Source organism: Geotrypetes seraphini, chromosome 13, assembly GCF_902459505.1.
Source record: "Geotrypetes seraphini chromosome 13, aGeoSer1.1, whole genome shotgun sequence".
NCBI classification, from domain to species: domain Eukaryota; kingdom Metazoa; phylum Chordata; class Amphibia; order Gymnophiona; family Dermophiidae; genus Geotrypetes; species Geotrypetes seraphini.
The window spans coordinates 24387843-24408506 of NC_047096.1; the positions used below are offsets into that span (position 1 = coordinate 24387843).

At 44.4% G+C, this 20664-nt stretch overlaps 1 protein-coding gene across 4 annotated transcripts in view; it reads right to left on the minus strand.

The window, feature by feature from the left end:
- The window catches only part of KMT2A (lysine methyltransferase 2A), a 301152-nt gene that overhangs the window by 169279 nt on the left and 111209 nt on the right, over positions 1-20664 (minus strand). For 3 of the 4 annotated variants that reach the window (XR_004536758.1, XM_033917957.1, XM_033917956.1), the window contains exons 14-17: positions 15991-16104; positions 14532-14743; positions 14005-14178; positions 2542-2652 (exon numbers count right to left, since the gene is read on the minus strand). Coding sequence is in view for 3 of the 4 variants with exons in the window: in XM_033917957.1 (XP_033773848.1) it covers positions 2542-2652; positions 14005-14178; positions 14532-14743; positions 15991-16104 (611 nt within the window). In the remaining variant the exon portion in view is untranslated. The remainder of the gene's footprint in view (positions 1-2541; positions 2653-14004; positions 14179-14531; positions 14744-15990; positions 16105-20664) is intronic. The other variant, XM_033917958.1, reaches the window with a different exon arrangement.

Sequence of the window (20664 nt, forward strand, 5' to 3'; positions counted from 1 at the left end):
CCGCACTTCTTGAATCCCGTCAGTGGATGTGACATGGATGGGAACACCGCCTCAGCTAAATCAAAATCGATGGCTGAGGTGTATGAGTAGACCCCGCCGGGATAAACCTCATGGACGGCAAAAAAATCAAAGTTAAAAAAAAACAAAACAACTTTTAAGTTTAAACAAAAAATAAAGAAAAGGGAAGATGATCCTGACTAAAAAAGTCAAAATCTGTGAGAGAGGGAGGGCAACAACCAACAACAGTCGTTGAAACACAACTTCTTAGCTCTGCGGAAAACTAAGAACTGAGGGATCATGTGCCTACATCATGTGCCTACATACTTTCTGAAAGTCTTAAAGTGGCGATGCACTTTTAAAGTGTCCGTACTGGGGCTCCGTGGATGACATCACCCACATGTGAGATATGCTGCCTGTTTGTCCTGGGATAATAGAATGTATCTTCGACAAAAAGAACTGTGGATTTTTCATTTGGATTCTGTAATGGTAGAGTATCATGCATAAAAAAGCAAACAAACCACATTTAAGATATGTGTGTTAGAATATTTTGATAATGTCATTTGGAAGTGCATATATTGACAGCATCTTTTCTCTCTGCAGCTATGTTGGAAGCATTGTGTGCATTAGAAGGATGTCCTGCAATTCCCCTGACATAGCAGACATAAGTAAAACATAGAGAGTACTTCTGTCGGGATTATAACCACAACAGTTGCAGTAATTCAGGTAAGTACATAGTTGAATTTAATGGATGTTTCCTACAAATAAAGATTCAATAGTGATGTGGTGATGAGTGTTATTTCCACGATTGGACACATATTGAGCAAGAGAAGAAGTTAGCTTTTGCATATATGTTTTTTGAAGTACTTTAAAATTCTTAAAATCTTCTATTTTGAATTTATTTTTATTAGAGTGAAGGAGCTCTATGATATGCAACTGATGTAAGAACATTTCTCCACTTCTTTAGTTTATTGCAGAACATGCAAATTTAATCTAATGTGCTCTCCCAGTACAGAAAGTTTATAAGATATTTAGGGCTCCTTTTATGAGCGTTGGAGCATTTTACCACATTGGCCTGCAGTAGAAACTTCTACCGCAGCTTTGCAAACATCAGAGTTATTATTTAAAATGTTTTGCTTCCTTATTTATATAGTGATATTACTCTGATATGACTGACATGCATGAAGTTACCAATGCATATTCAAACTAAACGTAATATTACTTGATTGTATCCAATAAAGAAATTTTTAAAAAGTTATAGAAACCTTTGAAAGATTAGGTTCTTACCTTTGCTAATCTTTTTTCTTGTAAATCCACACTTTATTCCGGGACTAGTGGGTTAATTCCGTCTATCCACCAAAACTTGTAGGAAGCCTCATATTTCAGAGACTTAAGCTCCACCCTCTTCTCACCTCAGCACTGTCCCCTCACGAACCAGTTATATGAAGAGCAGTCAGGAACATCTGTAGAGGACAAAGACAAGAGAGAGAGAGGGTACGGGGACACTCCCAGACAAATAAATCTAATCTGCTCATATCAAGAAATGCAAAATAGCAACAATTAAACATAATTGGATCAGGTCATTAAACATGAGAAACCTGAACGACAAGAAACAGTGCTATAAGGAGACACACCCTGCATTGTCTGAAGGGGGCACCTTAACTAGGGACCCCTGAAAACAGAGTGCTAAACCCATTCTGAAGGCACTCTTATAAAGGCTGGACAGAAAACAGAAATCCAGCTTATCAGTACTTAGAAAGGCAGACAACTGGCAAATCAGCAAAGAATAGGGCGAATTCCTGGAATAAAGTGTGGATTTAAAAGAAAGATTAGCAAAGGTAAGAACCTAATCTTTCATTCTTGCACAATCCCACTTTATTACGAGACTAGTGGGACATAACAGAGCAGTCCCGGAGAATCAGGGTGATACTGATGAGCCTACTGCCAAAACAGAGGTACCAAAAGCAGAATCTTGCTTAGTCGCCACATGAATCCTGTAAAACTAGGTGAATGTATGCAAAGAGGACCAGGTAGTGGTCCTGCAAATCTCTTCCAAAGAGATCTTTGACAATTCTGCCCAAGAGGATGAAATACCTTAGGTAGAAAGAGCCCTCACCATAAGGGGGGCTTCTCTCTGGCCACAACGTAAGCCACGGAAATGGCCATACTGATCCATCAGGAAATGGTGGCCTTGGAAGTAGGCCTTGGCCTTGTGGGCAGGATCCACTAAAACAAAAAGATGGTCAGTGTAGAAAAGACAAGCTCCTACAGCCTGGCCTGTAGGAAAAATAACTGGTTCTTCAGGGGACAGTGCTGAGGTGAGAGAGGTGGAGCTTAAGTCTCTAAAATATGAAGCTTCCTACATGTCCTGGCAGATAAACGGAATTAATCCACTAGTACTGGAATAAAGTGGGATTGACAAGAATAAAGATTAGTAATGGTGTATCTGTTGAGTAATCTCTACTCCCACTACTAGGTTAAGAAGCAAAGACTGCCCTCTGCAACTGAAGGTGTAATTAAGAGAAGACATTAGTTCTTGCTCACCCGTATAAAGAAGGACTTGACCATACTGTTGGCCTTTTTCAGTTCAGGCTGTCCTCCATCCGAATTAATGGCTGCTTGAATAATCTTCACAATGTCATCACTGAACTCCAGCTGTGTGTAAATCCACATATACACATTGTAATCAATTATTTTTGAACTGTAAAATGTGTATTTTTGCTGATCTTCCTAAGGAAACTCAAAAGAGGAGAAATTAGGTTCTTACCTGCTAATTTTCTTTCTGTTAGCCTGTAAACTGGTATAGTCCTTATGAATGGGTTATATACCTTACTGCTACCAGCAGGTGGAAACTGAGCACAAACTTGTATATCAGACTAGAATCTCCTTAGCAACTCAGTCTGCCGAATAGCCAAGCAGAACCTAGAAAAGACTTCAACTGAAAACAGTATAACACACTTTGAACAGAAGTGGAAAAAACAACAAATACTTATAAACTATTGTTGGAACATGTGTAGAACTTAATCCTGGTATAGAAAATATCCCCACAGCTCACCAGCTAAGCCAGCTGAGCCTTAGCCACTGTTCTTACTACTCCCAGGCCCTAGAAAAATTCTAGAACCCGCAGAAAAACCAAAATCTGTACATGAGCAAAATCAAAACCTGCAATCACCGCAAAAAGACAGATAGGTTGGGCGACTATAGCAGTCTACAGGCTAACAGAAAGAAAATTAGCAGGTAAGAACCTAATTTCGCCTTCTATATCGCCTGGTAGACTGGTATAGTCCTTACGAATGGGACGTATCAAAGCAGTACCCATTAAGGGTGAGACCCCCAAAGGGCCGATACCAGAACACATTCACCGAACACCATGTCCCGACGCGCTTGGAACATTCATTCGGTAGTGTCTGACAAAGGAATGCAGAGAAGACCAAACTGCAGCCTTGCAAATATCCACTGGAGGCACTAGAGAAGACTCAGCCCAAGAAGCTGCCTGACCCCTAGTGGAATGAGCCTTGAGAAATTCTGGAACAGACTTTATCTTCATAAGATAAGTGGAAGCAAAAGTCTCCTTAATCCAGCGCGCAATAGTAGCCTTAGAAGTAGAGAATGACACGGTGGTTGTTACCCGTGGCTAGTCGCGAGTAACTCAACGAAACGGGAAGAGAAAATTAGTGGTCGCTGCGGGGACGGGGACAAGGCCATTCACCGCCCCGTGGAGCGGTGAATGGTCTCGTCTCCACAGTGAAGCCAGCACGGATCGCGCAGTCCAACATCCCCACCCGATCGCCGCATCCCACGTCCTGCCATCTTCCTCCCTCCATCTCACCTTAGGTGCTTGCCGAATCCGAGTTTAATTCTTCTCCCAGCCAGCACGCTTTCAATAAGTCACGCATGTGCAGCTGCTTGAATTGTTGAATCTCCTGACGCAACCAGAAACAGGAAGTTGGGTCAGAGGAGAAGATTCAACAGCTCAAGCAGCCGTGCGCGTGGCTTATCGAAAGCGTGTGGCTGGGAGAAGAATTAAAGTCAGACTCGGCAGGCACCTAAGGTTAGGTGGAGGGAGGGAGATGGCAGGACGCGGCGATCGGGTGCTTCTGGAACACGCGATCCGTGATCGTGCATGTTTCCTCACATTAGGAAGGAGGGAGTGAACAGTAGTCATGGGGACGGGGCGGGCACAGAGATCGCGGGGACGGGGCGGGGACAGTGGTTGTGGTGACGGCGACGGGGCGGGCACAGGGATGGTGGTCGCAGGGACGGGGCGGTGACAGGTACTATTTTGAGGCCCTCAGTATGTCTATCATAATCACAAAAGTAAAATAAATTGTCAATTCTTTAATAACACATGAACTATTTTTTCAGAGGCCCTCCAAGTATCTACAAATCCAAAATGTGGCCCTGGAAAGGGTTTGAGTTTGAGACCACTGTGCTAGAAGGACAAAGAGATGATCTGATTTCCTGATCTCCTGGATCCTCTGCACATAAGAGCGAAGGACCCGACTGAAATCAAACTTGCACAACTGTCTCTGTTCAGAAGAGCCCTCCCGGCTACCCAACCCTGGGAGGACCACTGCCTGATTGACATGAAAAGGAGAAACTACCTTTGGCAGAAAAGAAGGAACAAGCCTCAAGAAAACCTGCTCCCTAGAAAACTCCAAGAAGGGAGCCCTACAAGAGAAAGCCTGCAGGTGAACAACTGCTCCTTGGAGTGTGCTGCTAAGAGCTATTCGGTCCAGGTAAGGAAATACCATGTGAAGTCTTTTCCTGAGGTCAGCTGCTACCACTACCAAACACTTTCTGAACACACATGAAGCTGATGATAGGCTGAAAAACAGAACTTTGTATTGGTAATGTTTAAAACACATGAATCTGAAGAATTGCCAGTGGGCAGGATCCAAGGTGGCTAACCAATCATTTTGTCTTAGAAGTGGAAGAATTGCTGGAATAAAAATCATCTGAAAATTTTTCTGGTATGAGAAAATTGTTTAAGGGATGTAGGTTAAGGATAGGTTGAAGACCTTGTACCTTTCTTGGGGATGAAATAGAACCTGGAATAGAATCCCTGGAACTGTTGTTGCTTGGGAACTTCCTCGATCACATTGTTCTGTAGTAATAGGGAGACTTCCTCTGTCAGCTGCAGTATGTGACGATGTGGGCTGGTGGGGGAAGATAAGAGTGGGGATGGTGAAGGAGGAAGTTGAGGGAGTAGCCCTGAGAAAGAGAAATTAGGTTCTTACCTGCTATTTTTCTTTGTTATCTTCTAGACCACAGGTGTCAAAGTCGGTCCTCGAGGGCCAGAATCCAGTCGGGTTTTCAGGATTTCCCCAATGAATCTGCATGAGATCTATTTGCATGCACTGCTTTCAATGCATATTCATTGGGGAAATCCAGAAAACCCGACTGGATTCCGGCCCTCGAGGAGGGACTTTGACACCCCTGCTCTAGACCGGTACAGTTCTTCACTGATGGCTAATAGCTCATCATGACCAGCAGGTGGAGACTGAGACCAAAACTTTGGAATAGTACATAATAGCTGACCCTCCCTATATATTCCTTCTTTGAAAATAATTGGGACCAGAAGAGCAACCATTTTTTTCAGTACTAGCTCCCCAACAGTGGAATAATTTGCCAATTTACTTAAGCGGTGAACCATCATTAGACAAATTTAAGCGTGCCTTAAAAGACTTTCTCTATAAAGATGCATTCAATATGTAGATAGAACATTCAAGTAAACACAATATCTTGACCCCAATGAATTAAACGAATAGGTCATCAAATTGAAACTGTAAGCGCTTTTTAAAACCTTTTTTTTCCTTCAAAAAAGGCTGTTAATATATAGACTGTTCAATTAATCTAAACAATATCCTCATTTTCTGACTGAATTCATTACAAATGATTAAAGCATCTTCAATCAATTCATTCTATACTTTTTCTTAAATAATCCCATCCTTTGTGTTCAAACCTTAAATGTTTCTTTTTTGTATAAATTGTAGTTCTTCCCATTACCCATTTGTACCAGTTTGTACTAATTTGTAATAGAACAAATGATTTGTATGTAATGTCTTATCTTATTTTATTTTGTCCACCCTGCTCTCTTTTTATGTATTGAAACATGTAATACGAATTGAAATATATGATATTGCGTAAAAAATCAAAATCTATTAAACTTGAAACTTGATATACCTCAGTCTGCCGAATAGCCAAGCAGAACCAAGGAAAAAACTAACCATAAACAGAAACAATACTCCGAACAAGAGTAACAACTAATAAACATGAATGCTGTTTGAAAATGCATAGAATAGACCCCTGCAGCAAAGTGTCTCCACAGCTCGCCAGCTGAGCCATAGCCACTGTTCTTTGATCTCCCCGGCCCTAGAAAAATACTAAAACCCGCAGAAAAGCAAAATCTTCACATGAACAAAAACTTGCAATCACTGCAGGAAAAAACAGATAGGCCTGCTAGACTGGTATAGTTCTTCCCTGATGGGACGTACAAAAGCAGTACCCATCATGGGTGGGACCCCTGAAGGGCCGACACCAGAACACGCTCACCGAACACCGTGTCCCGATGCACCTGAATGTCCACACGGTAAGGTCTGACAAAGGAATGCAGAGAAGATCAAATGACAACCTTACAAATATCCACCTGAGACACAAGAGAAGACTCAGCCCAAGAAGCCACCTGACCCCGAGTGGAATGAGCCTTGAGAAATTCTGGAACAGGCTTTTTCTGAAGAAGATATGCAGAAGCAATAGTCTCCTTAATCCACCACGTAATGGCAGCCTTGGAAGCGCCATCTCCCTTACGAGGACCCACTAAGAGGACAAAGATGATCCGATTTCCGGAACTCCAGGATCCACTGAATATAAGAGTGAAGGACCCGGCAGACATCCAATTTGCACAACTGTTTCTGCTCTGAAGAATCCTCCCGACAACCCAACACTGGGAGGACAACTGACTGACATGAAAAGGAGAGACCACTTTTGGTAGAAAGAAAGGCCGCAACTCTCCCTAAAGAACTCCAGAAAGGGAGACCTACAAGAGAAAGCCTGCAGGTCAACAACTGCTCCTTGGAGTGTGCTACTAAGAGCTATTCGGTCAGAAACACGTCTAGCAGACGTAATTGCCACCAAAAAGACCGTTTTAAGAATAAGGTCCTTCAATGAGCAGGCACCCAAAAATTCAAAAGATGGGCGCACCAGCACAAACAAGACCAGGTTAAGATCAAAAGATGGAACAGACGGTCGCATGGGAGGCTTGAGCAATTTGGCCGCTCGCAAAAAGCGAATGACAGTCAGTCGCTGACTTCGCAACAACCCATGAAAGGCAGACAAGGCTGCAAGCTGAACCTGGAGAGCAGACCAAGCCAGGCCTCTGTCCAAGCTAGCCTACAAGAACTCTAAGATGTTAGGCAAGGAAGCGCGAAAGGACACCACTCCACGCGCAGCACACCACTACTCAAATATACGCCAAACCTGCACATAAGCCCAAGAAATGGAAAGTTTCCGTGACACCAAGAGGGTTGAGATCACTATCTGAATACCCTTTCTTACCTAGGCATTCCCTTTCAAGAGCCAAGGATCGAACATTGGAATGGGGCCCTGAGACAGAAGGTGGGTGAGAGAGGCAGTGGCAGAGGGTCCACCACCAGATGATAAAGCAGGACTGCGTACCATGGATGGGTCGACCAGTCCAGGGCCACCAGGATCACAAGGCTGGGATGCCGAACAATGCGAAGAAGAAACTCTGTCTACCAACAGCCATGGAGGAAACACGTACAGAAGACCCTCCGTTGACCATGGCTGAATCAGAGCATCCAGCCCCCTCAGTCGGATGTACCCCTAAACAGGGCCCACCCAAGCTCTAGTCCAGCACCAAAACAGGGACTAGGAGCTCTAAACAAATTCCAGATGGATTCAACTCACTCACACCTGCTGGAGAAGACTGAGGTATATATGGAGGATCAGCTATTATGTACTATACCAAAGTTTTGGTCTCTGTCTCCCATCAGTGAAGAACTGTATCGGTCTAGCAGGCAACACAGAAATGATTGTTAGGACCCACTTGTCCGTGATTCTCTGTCATACTGAGAAAAAAATGGGTTAGCTGCTCTCTTACTGACAATGGGTCAAAAACTAAGAGTAGCTGGTTGTTGCTTATGATCTCGTGAGTGTTGTTTCTGAGATAATGTAAAAGATTGAGATCTCAAAGGAAGAGCTCTAGCATAAGGAGCAAAACGCCTCCAAAGGTAATACTGTTGAAAAAAATTGTTGCAAAAGCAGGGGAAGACCAGCGATAAGGTTAAACCTGATCTTAAGAATGTGCTGAGAGCTCTCGTATGGCTATAGAATCCTCTTTGAGTTACAAGACCGTAGCTTTTACCCTTTCACCAAAAAGCTTTGAGCCAGGCTGAATGGCAAGCCACAATGGCAACTGCTGCTGTTCTGAAACTCATGTAATAGGCATCACAGTTAGTTATAATTAGATAAAGAGATTTTGAATTTCTGCAGGTGAGGCAGTGTCCAATTGCTGAAAAATGGAGTGTTGAAAATATAAAAACTACATATTGATGCTAAGGTTTTTGATGTGAGCATGGATCCTTGACAAACTTTACGTCCAAATTTAATCCAGGAAACAGTAGTCCTTCCCCGGAGGTGAACTGAATTGGGTATCTGTGGATTTGGACTTATGAATGGCCGACTCAGGGACCATGAAGTGATGGGGCAGCTGTTAAAGATCATGTCCAGGAACCTTTTCCACTCTGTATTTTAGTTCAAGACATCTGGAAGAAATGGAAATGGATTGAGGCTTTTGCCAATTAGCCAATCTTGAAGGATTTGATGCACTGGAAGTGCAATAAATCCTTTCAAAAGAGTTTGGCAAGATGTAAGGATTGCCTAAAAATCCTTCCTATCTGCCGGCATGACAGCCTGAGAAAGGCATAGGAGGTTGGAAATTTTTTGGAGAAACTTAGGATAAGAATATTCCCCCGTCTGGTTGTAATGAAAGCTGTGCTTGAGAAGGATCTGTGTCAAAAGGTGCAGTATCAGGAGAATCACATCAATCATGTGCAGGAGAAGTCTGCTGCTGAAGAGAAGGGTAGAGTGGTGTACAAGGGAACCAGACAATATGTGGTGGGTCTGACAGAGGATCCAGACATAGTATATCTGAGGAAGTATACTGGTCAACATTCAGAGGACATTAGCGAACTGCCCCTGAAAAAGAAGGGGAAGGAGGAGTTTGCTGCAGAAGTGCAGAACTGCCCCTCATAAAAAAAATCCAAAACAGTACCCATAGAAGATTGTGGAGTTGCTACTGGCATTAGTTGAAGCATAACAGCCTGTCTTAGGGAGTTGCAAGTCCTGAGAAATATCAGAAAGAGGCATAGACCTAATTGTAGCAGAGGTAGTTTTAGGCATACACAAAAAAGTACCTAGAGAATACAATGTTGAATCATAGGAGGTCTGCGAGGCAGAACAGTGCCCGCAGGAGGGCTCACAGATTTTACCTTCTGTAATGAAGCAGTCGCGGGCTGTTTCTGTGAACCACAAACTGCTTTTGCTGGAGCTGCAGGCATGCTGGATATGTCCCTCACCGGCTGCTTCTGTTTATTACTCACCGCCTGAGCCATTTTCTGTTTTCCTAACGGTTGTAGTGAGGAAGAGTTGTCTGCCTCCGGTGGAACCTTTCTTGGGCCTTGAGAGGGAGGAGGAGTTGAGCTTGCAGTGCACTGGCACGAAGCGATGCTGGATTATAGCCGGCATCCATGATGAGAAAAAGAAGACAGTCTTTGCAGTCCTAAAGACTGCCCGTTGAAAAGGAAAAAAGTTGCCGAAAACAGTGTCAACAGTGCTCCTGTTGTCACTGTGAATGGAAGTTTTAAAAAAATATATACTGAGGAACTGAAGTTGAGGGGAAAAAAAAACAACCAAAAAACGAACACCCGAATTAAGTAAAAACTATTAAAGAGAAAGTTTCTAAAAACAAAATTTCCTGTCTTGTTCTTTTTTTTTTTTTTAAGAGGCAAGGAGAAGGGGAGAACTGCAACCTGCTAGGAGCCCAGTCTAAAAAAAACTGACAGCTGAGAGGCGGAGTCCCAGAGGCAAGGTAGCCTGCACATGCTCAATAGAAAAAAAACCCCGATTTACTGAATCTAGGGGAAAGCACCAGCATGCAGGCTCAGTCAGTGACTTCACCAGCAAGTGTGCCTGCCATTTCCCCTGCTTATCTCCGGAGAACATTACTCTACAATGAATAATAGGTCTATTCAATTTATGATCAGAACATGATCAACGTTAACAAAGCTGTTTTTACAAGAAGTCACTCAAATATATCTCATAGCTACAAAAATAGATTTAACTGCTGCAGAACATATAGAACAGCTGAATAACAAAGTAAAGCACAAGCACTCTACTTTATCTGGAGGCCAATGCTGCTATTATGAGGCCCATGCTCTTTAATAAAATATATTTTCTACATAGAACATTCCTATTGACAGTTTTAAACTAAACTAAACTAAGCCTTAGGTTTATATACCGCATCTTCTCCACTGAAATGGAGCTCGACACGGTTTACAAAGTTTAAAAAATATGGGAAGAGAGAAGAGAAAGAGTTTACAAAGCATAAAAGAGGGGATGTAATCAGGAGAAGAGATTATTATATGCTAGAGAAAAGCCAGGTTTTCAGTTGTTTTCGGAATAGTTGGAGGGAGCCCAGGTTCCGCAGCGGGACAGTGAGGTCGTTCCAGAGGCCGGTGATTTTGGAGAGGAGGGATCTACCCAGTTTACCTGCGTGGAGGATGCCGTGTAGAGAGGGGAAGGATAGTTTATGTCTGTGGGCAGATCTGGTGGTAGTTGGTGTTGGGGCGAGGAAGGATAGAGGGATTAGGGGCGGAAGGATGCCGTGAATGATCTTGAAAGCCAGGCAGGAGCATTTGAAATGAATTCTGGAAAGTACTGGGAGCCAGTAAAGATTGGTAAGTAGAGGGGAGACGTGGTCATATTTGCGTTTAGCAAAAATCAGCTTAGCCGCAGTGTTCTGGATAAGCTGGAGTCTGCGAAGACTTTTTTTCGTTAGGCCTAAGTAGATGGCGTTACAATAATCGAGTTTGGATAGGATGATGGATTGTACAAGGACAGTGAAATGCTTTTGGTGAAAATAGGATCTAACTTTCCTCAGCATGTGGAGGCTGAAAAAACAAGATTTTGCCAGGGAATTCAGGTGATTGTTGAGGGAAAGGGAGGAGTCGATAGTGATGCCAAGGACCTTGCTTGAGAACTCAAGGTGTAGAGCAGGGCCTGTGGGTAGGGTGAAGAGGGCGGGCAGGTGAGCTAATTTTGGGCCGAGCCAGAGTAATTTTGTTTTTGATTCATTTAATTTCATCTGTACTGAGAGGGACCAGGCGTGAAGTCTCATTATGCATGATGTGATGTTCTCTTGGAGGTTTGTAAGGTTTGGATCTGTTTCGAGGAGGATGAGGATATCGTCTGCATATGTGTAAATTGTTTCAAGGGGGGATAGTTTAAGGAGCTTCAGGGCGGTCATATACATGTTGAAGAGAATAGGGGATAGGGGAGAGCCCTGTGGAACACCACAGGATGGTGTCCATGAAGCGGATTTGGAGCCGTTTGTGTTGACAATGTAGGAACGATCGCGAAGGAAGTTTGAGAACCATTTTAGGACAGAAGAGTCTATCCCAATCTCGGAAAGTTGGTAGATTAGTATGTCGTGATGCACGACGTTGAAAGCCGCGGAGAGATCAAACTGTAGGAGAACAGAAAATTTGTTTCGGGCGTGTAGTTGTTGCACCTTTGAGATTAGGGAAACTAGGAGGGACTCGGTGTTGAAATTGAGCCTAAATCCGTATTGGTAGTGTTGGAGAATGGAGAATCTCTCTAGGTAAGAGGAGAGCTGAGTGGCGACTATGGTCTCTAGAAGTTTTGTTAAAAGAGGGATGTTTGCTATGGGGCGATAGTTCGATGGTGAGGAAGGGTCAAGATCGGGTTTTTTCAGAAGAGGGGATAAGGCAATGTGTCCCATTTCGGTGGAGAACAGGCCCGATAGTAAGACTTTGTTTATGAGGTTAGTAAGGGAAGAGATGGCCTGTGAAGGGATTTTTTCGTAAAGGTAGGATGGGAAGGGATCTAGGATGCACTTGCAGGGTTTAAGTTTGAGGCAAAGTTTAGAGATCTGGGTCTCGGATACAAGTTCGAATGTAGTCCATGATCTGTTGGCAGGGATAGCGTCAGAGTCTTTCGGGGGGAGAGAGTTGTAGGAGATAGCTGAGGGAAACGAGCTCTTTATGGTAGTGATCTTCTCGTTGAAAAATTTGGCTAGGTCATTTGGAGATGGGAGGGGGGGAGGGGGCGGAGTCATTTTTAGAAGTTAGGTTCCGCCAGATGTGGAACAGTGTACTTTTTTGGTTTTTTGACCTGGAAATTTTTTCTCCATAGTAATTCTTCCTAGCTTTTTTTAGTACGGAGTTGTAGGATTTGATGTTTTCTCTCCAGGATTGCTTATCTAGGGGGGATTTTGATTTTTTCCATCTCCATTCCAGGACCCGACATTTCTGTTTTAATTCTCTGTGGTAAGGGAGGTACCAGGGAGCCTTGTGAGAATAGGAGATGGGTTTAGTGGTTAGAGGGGCAAGGGCACGGTACGTGGATTCAGAAAGAGTCACCCAGTTGTGCCAGATTGAGTCAGGGTTCGTGTGAGTGGGAAGGGGAGGGAGTTTGTTGAGAAACTGGGACCAGAATAGTTCATTTGAGATCTTTTTGCGGTAGGTGATGGAGTTTGTGGTACGGGTTGGGGTATCAAGGGCTGACATGAAGACAGGGAGGCAGAAAGAGCCTAGGAGGTGATCCGACCAGGGGACATGTTCCCAACGGGTCGTATCTGTGGAAGTTTTATGCTCAGTCAGGTCAAGAAAGCTAATGATGTCAATGGAGTGCCCCTTTTCATGGGTAGAGGTGGGCGGGGAAGCAGTGAAGCCTAAGGAGGTGAGGAAGTCTTTGAACTCAGTTGAGTCATTGTTGGTGTTGTCGTCTAGGTGAAGGTTTATGTCACCTATGATCAGTAGTCTTTGGAATTTTAGATAGGCCTTTGTTATGGTCTCAAGAACAAAGTCAGAGGATTTATTCCAGGGGTTGGGTGGGCGGTAAAGTAGCAGGATGCCTAATGGGTGGGGCGAAGTTCGTCGTTTATTGAGGCTAGCATGAATTCCAGGGAGGGGTGACTACCCTTTTCTAAGAGCTCAACATTAAAGAATGATTTGTAGAGAAGGGCTAGACCTCCTCCTTTTCGATTTAATCTAGGAGAGAAAAGACCGTGGTAGCCTGGGGGACAGAGTTCATTTTGTGTGAGTAAGTCATCTTTTTCGATCCATGATTCAGTGATGCACAAAAAACCCGGATCAAAATCCTCAAGTAAATCTTTTACTATTTGGGTCTTATTTCTGACGGACCTGGCATTACAATAGAGAGTAGGGACTGGGGTGAGAGAGTCAGAGGTAAGGATGGGCAGGTTTGCTGGGGGAACAGGTTTTAGGGAGGAGAGGTTTGCACCTCGGTGCTTTTTGAAATGATGGGGTCTGGAGGATACTAGCATGGGAATTCTGAGCCCAGGACAGATGTTGTTGGGGAATGTAGCATCGGGAGAGTTTGGGGGAAGAGGTTTTTGGGAGTGGGAAGTGTTTGTGAGGGAGCAGAGAAGGAGGATAAGAGGCCAGAGTGAAGGAATTCGGGGGCGGAGCAGGGCTCCCACGCTGCCAGAGTCACCGGGCCGAAGAGAGAAGCAGCCCCGAAGGCAGGGAGCTGCTTCTGAGGAGAGCGATGAGAGTCTCTGGGCTTCGGAGGCGGAGCAATGAAATTGCTAAAAATTGTGTTCCATATTATGTAGAGGAATACCATTACTCTTCAGGTTCCCACGGGAAGACAACCTTCCCTAGATGCACAAAATACTTGATAAATTAAACAGGACTAGAAAATGGTACCCTCAGAACATACCACAGCTACATAGCCTCCCTGATCCATTTTCTTCTTGATGGCATCTAAGTCCAAAAGCTGCTGTTCTTCTTGTTTGCTAACTTGAGTGAGAACTGGTGGATCAGGTCCTTCAGGTGAGCTTCTGGATGGTATACTCTCCTCTGTCTCTGGGTTTAAATCCGGAGGTTTGGCTGTCTGCTCACAGAAAGGGAAAGAGATAGGAGGGGGGAGGGAGATTTCGCATAAGTTTTCATCAAGGCACATGAATCACTAATATACAATAACTGTCTCAGAAAATAAATCTAGCTCTCTTCTACTAGAGAATGTTTATCATAAGGCACAATAAATAGTCTCTAGTGCTCACATATTTCAGGGAAATAAAGATAGGAAGCTAACCCCAACTTGATCCACTACTGAAGCAACTGTCTGAGTGACCAAGAATATGTGCCATCCATGGTCATCTACAGGCTGCATTGCATTTCAGAATGGGGGTGGGAGGAGTGGGTGAGTGGAAGGGGCTAAACCTGAAAGCAGAAACTCAGACTAACCTGTCTATAGCGTAACAGATGGCTGGTGGTCCTGGAGTTTAAAAGTGCCATTAGAACTTGCTTAAGGGAACACTGTAGCTCCTTCTCCAGTGCCAGCCGCCACTCAGCAGGGTGATGATCTGTACAGTTGATGCATGTGTATGCCACACTTTCAGGTAAGTTAGAGAGTATCTCATACATTTCATCTAGAAATGCAAAGCCACACACATTTTCTATGAGAGAGAAGGAAATATTTAGAATACTTGAATTTTATACTACTGTGTTTCCCCGAAAATAAGACCTACCCCAAAAATAAGCCCTAGCATGATTTTCAGGGTAGGTCTTAATATAAGCCCTACCCCAAAAATAAGCCCTAGTTATATCGACCCAAGAAGTCTAACCCGAATTCACCGGCAGCAGCTCATCCCCCCGCCTCTGCCATACTGCCGAACTCCCGCTGACCCTCCCATCTTTCCATCTCTCTTCTCAACCCTGCCGACCCTCCCACCAGAGACTGACATACCTCCCTCCTAACAGCAGCATTGGCAGCACTTTAAACAGTGCTTCACGGTCTTCTCCTGCTGGTGATTCCCTCTGCTGCATCACTGATGATGTCATCAGCACGCGGCACAGGGAAGGCCCTAGCGGGAGGTGGCTGCAAAGCAGCCTGTTTAGAGTGCTTCCGATGCTGCTGTTAGGAGGGAGGTATGTCGGTCTCTGTGGTGGGAAAATTAGTGGGGTTCGGATGGATGGGAGAGATGAAAAGATGGGAGGGACAGCGGGGGTTCGACTGCGCAGGGGGGGATGAAAGGGAGGGAGGAATAGAAAGATGCTTACTCAAGGGTTCTGTACGGGAGGAAGGGAGGGATAGAAGCTGTGCAAGGGTTTTGCTAAATGAGGGATGGGAGGGAGGGATAGAAATATGCTGCAGAGCACAAAGGGATGGGAGGGAGGGATAGAAAGATGCTGCAGAGGGAAGGCACAAGGGGATGGGTGAGAGGGGAGGATAGATGCTGCATATGTAGGGGAGAGAAAGGAAAAAGGAAGAATTGGGGTGAAGGAGAGGAAGGGAGAGCTGATCATCGTACATGAAAAAAATAAGACCTACCCCGAAAATAAGCCCTAGTGCCTTTTTTGGACCCAAAATTAATATAAGACACTGTTTTATTTTCGGGGAAACATGGTAGCATCAGACCAGCCTTTTCAGAACAGACTGACTTCAGGCCACATTTCCTCACTAAAGCTTCATTAGGAAGTTGGAAGATTTGGTGTCACTAAGACTCTAATTTACTACCTTGCAATTGTTCATGCTACCTACTTCTGCACAATTCAAGACTGGAGGAGAGGAGAGAAGCTGCAACATACCAAGTGCCTGAGGAGGACAGGATACTAAAGAATGAAAAAATCCTGGTGCCAACTTCAGATAGCAGTAAACAGAGAGTAAAAATATGGTGTTCTTCAATGACGAGCTCTGGCTCACCTGAAAGGTTTTCACACTTGGAATGGACCCAGCGCTCACACTTCCCACACTGCATCATCTTACTCTCATAATCATCATCATCATAACATTTATCACAAAGTGGGCAGAAGTTCCCTGGTGGCAAACACAAAAATATCCATCAGTATTCCAACACAAAGACCATTGTAGTGAAGTAGAGACAAGGAAGGAAGGGTTAGGGATAGAGCTCCATTCATGTGTAGAATTTGAGAAATGGGCCTTGTGCAACACGTGATGCCTTATAATGCTGTCTTTAATTACATTACATTACAGATTTCTATTCCGCCATTACCTTTCGGATCAAAGCGGATTACAAAAAGAGTTATGGAAGAAGGGTTACTATGTTAGATCAGAGAAGGTTTCCAAGACAGAGAAAAGTAGGATCTGGGGTTAGGGAGGGGATGGTAAGAGGGGGGGGGAGTTAAGCTTTATCATGGTATTAAGCTTTATTAAGGGATTTCTTGAAGAGTATAGTTTTTATTTCCTTTCTGAACATCTTATGCTCATATTCTCTCTTTGTTCTTAATTTATTCTTTGTGAGTTTTTTTAATTTTTTGTAAAACATTTTGAATCCAGTAGGAGATACTCGTAGTGGTATATAAAATACCATTAGCATGTACAGCTATGAGTCACATATGACCAAAAGCACTTCCCACCCACATCCTAATTGCTGGGGGTTATTTCCTGCATAATAAAATTCACATAAGCTTACCTCAATGCCAAGACCTGCAGAACAGCACACAGATGTGCAACAGTTTTAGCAATTACTGTGTTTCCCCGAAAATAAGACCTACCCTGAAAATAAGTCCTAGCAGGATTTTCAGCTGTGCAGCAGGTAGGGGTCTCAATATAATCCCTACCCCTAATTCCAGGATTTGCCAGCAGTTTTCCTTCCCTCCCTCCCATCCCTTGTGCAGCAGAACCTTTGAGCAAGCAACGCCCCCCCCCCCTGAACACCTACACCTGCACCTGCTGCACAGCTGAATCCCAATCCTTCCTTCCCTCCTTTCCATCGGAACACTGCCGCAAGCCTTATTTACCTCCCTAAGCAGCGTCAGGCCGGCAGCACGCTAAACAGGCTGCTTCGGTCTTGTCCACTCGTGAATTCGGTCTGCCACGCCACTGATGACATCATCAGTAACGCAGCAGACTGAATTCACGAGCGGACAAGGCCGAAGCAGCCTGTTTAGCGTGCTGCCGGCCTGACGCTACTTAAGGGAGGTAAGTAAAGCTCGCGGTGGGTTTCTGATGGGAGGGTGGGAAGGATGGGGATTCAGCTGCGCGGCGGGTGCGGGTGCTCACTCAAGGGTTTTGCTGTACAAGGGATGGGAGAGAAGGGAAGCTGGGCAAGGGTCCTGTTGCACGAGGGATGGGAGAGAGGGTAGGATAGAAACTGGGAAAGGGTCCTGTTGCACGAGGGATGGGAGGGACGGAAGGGAAGCTGGGCAAGGGTCCTGCTGCACGAGGGATGGGAGGGAGGGTAGGATAGAAGCTGCATATGTGGGGGAGAGAAAAGAAAGAGGAAGAATTGGGGTGAAGGAGAAGAAGGGAGAGATGATCATGTACATACCCCGAAAATAAGACCTAGTGCCTTTTTGGGGCCTAAAATTAATGTAAGACACTGTCTTATTTTTGGGGAAACACGGTACCATTAAAAGATACTTCAACTCCACGGTCAAAGTATGAATCAACAAACTGTAAAGTTGTACACACATCTCTACAGTACATAGCAACCAGGCTCAAACACTATACACATAAATAATACACTGTTAGTAAAAGTAATTAAAGGACTGCAGCACTACTACCATCAAAAGTTATTGATCTCATGCCCCCACTCAGAGAAAATGTTTGTGGACCTAAAATTATTATTATTTTTTTTTTTTAATTCTTTATTCATTTTCATATTTTACATGAAGTGTACAAAATATTGAATTACAACTAATGAATACACAATATCACTTTTATATCTATTACATAATATTCTAAGCATGTTTTTACCCCCACCCTTCAATTACTTTCCAATCACCTTATACATATTGTATACCATATTATAACATGTTATGTAACATTATTATCACTACCACCCCTCCAAGTGTGCCATAAAGAAGAGAACGAAAAAAGAAAAGAAGAGAAATCCTACTATTTATTCACTACAATATTTTGTCAATGGCCTTCATTGTCTCCCAGGAGCAAGAACGAAGGACATCGTTGACAAGATTGAAAGAATCCTGGTGGGGGCAGAGACGGAAGAGACAGCAGTGATAGTCCACGTCGGAACAAATGATGTCACCAGGAGAGACTACAGCAAGAATGCACTGACTGAACAGTTCAAGATCTTAGGAAGGAAACTGAAAATGAGGACCCAGAGGATAGCCTTCTCAGAGATCCTGCCAGTGCCGAGGGCAGAAACGAAGAGGCAGACGGAGCTACAATCAATTAATGCATGGATGGTGTGAGGAAGAGGGTTTTCTTTTCATAAGGAACTGGACAACATTCTGGGGAAAGAACAAGCTGTTCAAGGATGGTCTACACCTGAGCAAGGCGGGAACTAGACAACTAGCAAATAACGTCAGAAGAGCGATAGACCAAGCTTTAAACTAAGTAGAAGGGGAAAGCCGACAGTCGACCTGGTATCGACGGTTCGGGAAACAGTATCCAGTGAAGGTACTGAGGGGGAAGATTGCGGGGAAGACACAAGTGGCAAGCAACTGACTATGAACATTCAAGGGAGTCAGACGAAGCGAGAGGGGTACAGGATGAACATACTACAAGGGGAAGTCAAAATGGGACTGGATAATGAGAAGGAACAAGAGGAGGACAATAGGAACACGACAAAAGGGGAAGGCAATAGGAATCTACCACAAAGAGAAGACATAAGAGACAATACTCAGGAGTTGACAGGTCAGGAAGGGGACAGAATGAAGAATGGAATGCAAGGGAAAATAGCGAGGAAGGGAAAATGCCAGGACTTGAACTGCATGTATACTAATGCAAGGAGCCTGAAGAACAAAATGGGGGAACTAGAAGTCATGGCCAATAACGAGAGACTAGACATCATAGGGATCACGGAAACTTGGTGGAACGAGGAAAACAAATGGGACATAGTACTGCCAGGATACAAACTCTACCGAAAAGACAGGACTTACCAGAAAGGAGGAGGAATAGCACTATACATAAGGGACACCATTCACTCATCCACTCTGGACACAGCAGGAACAAATGCCCAACTGGAGTCATTGTGGGTCAAAGTACCAGGAAGCAATGGATCCGAGATAAAGATGGGACTGTTCTACCGTCCACCTGGGCAAACCGAAGCCGAGGATACAGAAATGATAGCCGAGCTGAGAAGGGAATGCAAAAACCCAAACACCATAGTTATGGGAGATTTCAACTACCCTGGGATAGACTGGTGTCTTGGAAATTCAAAATGTGCAAGGGAAACGGAGTTCCTGGAAGCTGTTCAGGACAGCTTCATGGAACAACTTGTCGAGGCACCAACGAGAGGATCAGCGATTCTGGATCTGATCCTCAATGGGCTGAAAGGACCCGCAAAGGGAGTGGAGGTCGTGGGACCACTAGGAACCAGTGACCACAACATGATTCAGTTCAAAGTGCAAATAGGATTACCTAAGGGAAAGAGAACCAAGGCAACAACGTTTAACTTCAAGAAAGGGAACTATGATGCCATGAGACAAATGGTGAGGAAGAAGCTCAGAAACAGCTCCAAGGAAACGTGGACTGTGGAGCAAGCCTGGTCCCTATTCAAGGACACAGTAAACAAGGCGCAAAACCTATATATACCAAGATTTAGGAAAGGATCCAAAAAGAATCAGACGAAGGACCCTGCATGGATAACCAGTGAAGTAAAGAAAGTGATAGGAGACAAGAAAAAATCATTTCGGAAGTGGAAAAAAGACAAAACCGAAGGAAATTGGAGAGAGCACAGGCAGTATCAAAAACAATGTCACCGAGTAGTCAGGAAAGCCAAGAAAGAGTATGAGGAGAGACTGGCCAACGAAGCAAGAAATTTCAAACCATTTTTCCGATATGTGAAAGGGAAACAGCCAGCGAGGGAGGAGGTGGGACCCCTGGATGAGGGTGACCGGAGGGGAGTGGTGAAAGAGGAAAAAGAGGTGGCCGGTAGGCTAAACGAGTTCTTCTCGTCGGTCTTTATAATAGAAGACACATCTAGTGTGCCAGAACCAGAAAAAATCTTCAGGGGAGATCAAGAGGGGAAATTATCATGCATGGAGGTAAGCCTCGAAGACGTTCTCAGGCAGATAGATAGATTAAAAACTGACAAAGCTCCGGGCCCAGATGGGATCCACCCGAGAATACTGAAAGAGCTCAGAGATGAAACAGCAGAGTTACTGCGGCATATTTGCAACCTGTCCTTGAGAACAGGGGTAATCCCGGAGGACTGGAAGATAGCGAATGTTACACCGATCTTCAAGAAAGGATCGAGAGGTGACCCGGGAAACTACAGACCGGTGAGCTTAACCTCTGTTCCGGGGAAGATGGCCGAATCACTGATCAGGGAAGGTATCAATGAGCATATAGAAAAAAATAATCTGATGAGATCAAGCCAGCATGGTTTCTGTAAAGGCCGATCATGCCAGACGAATCTACTGCATTTCTTTGAGGGGATAAGTAAAC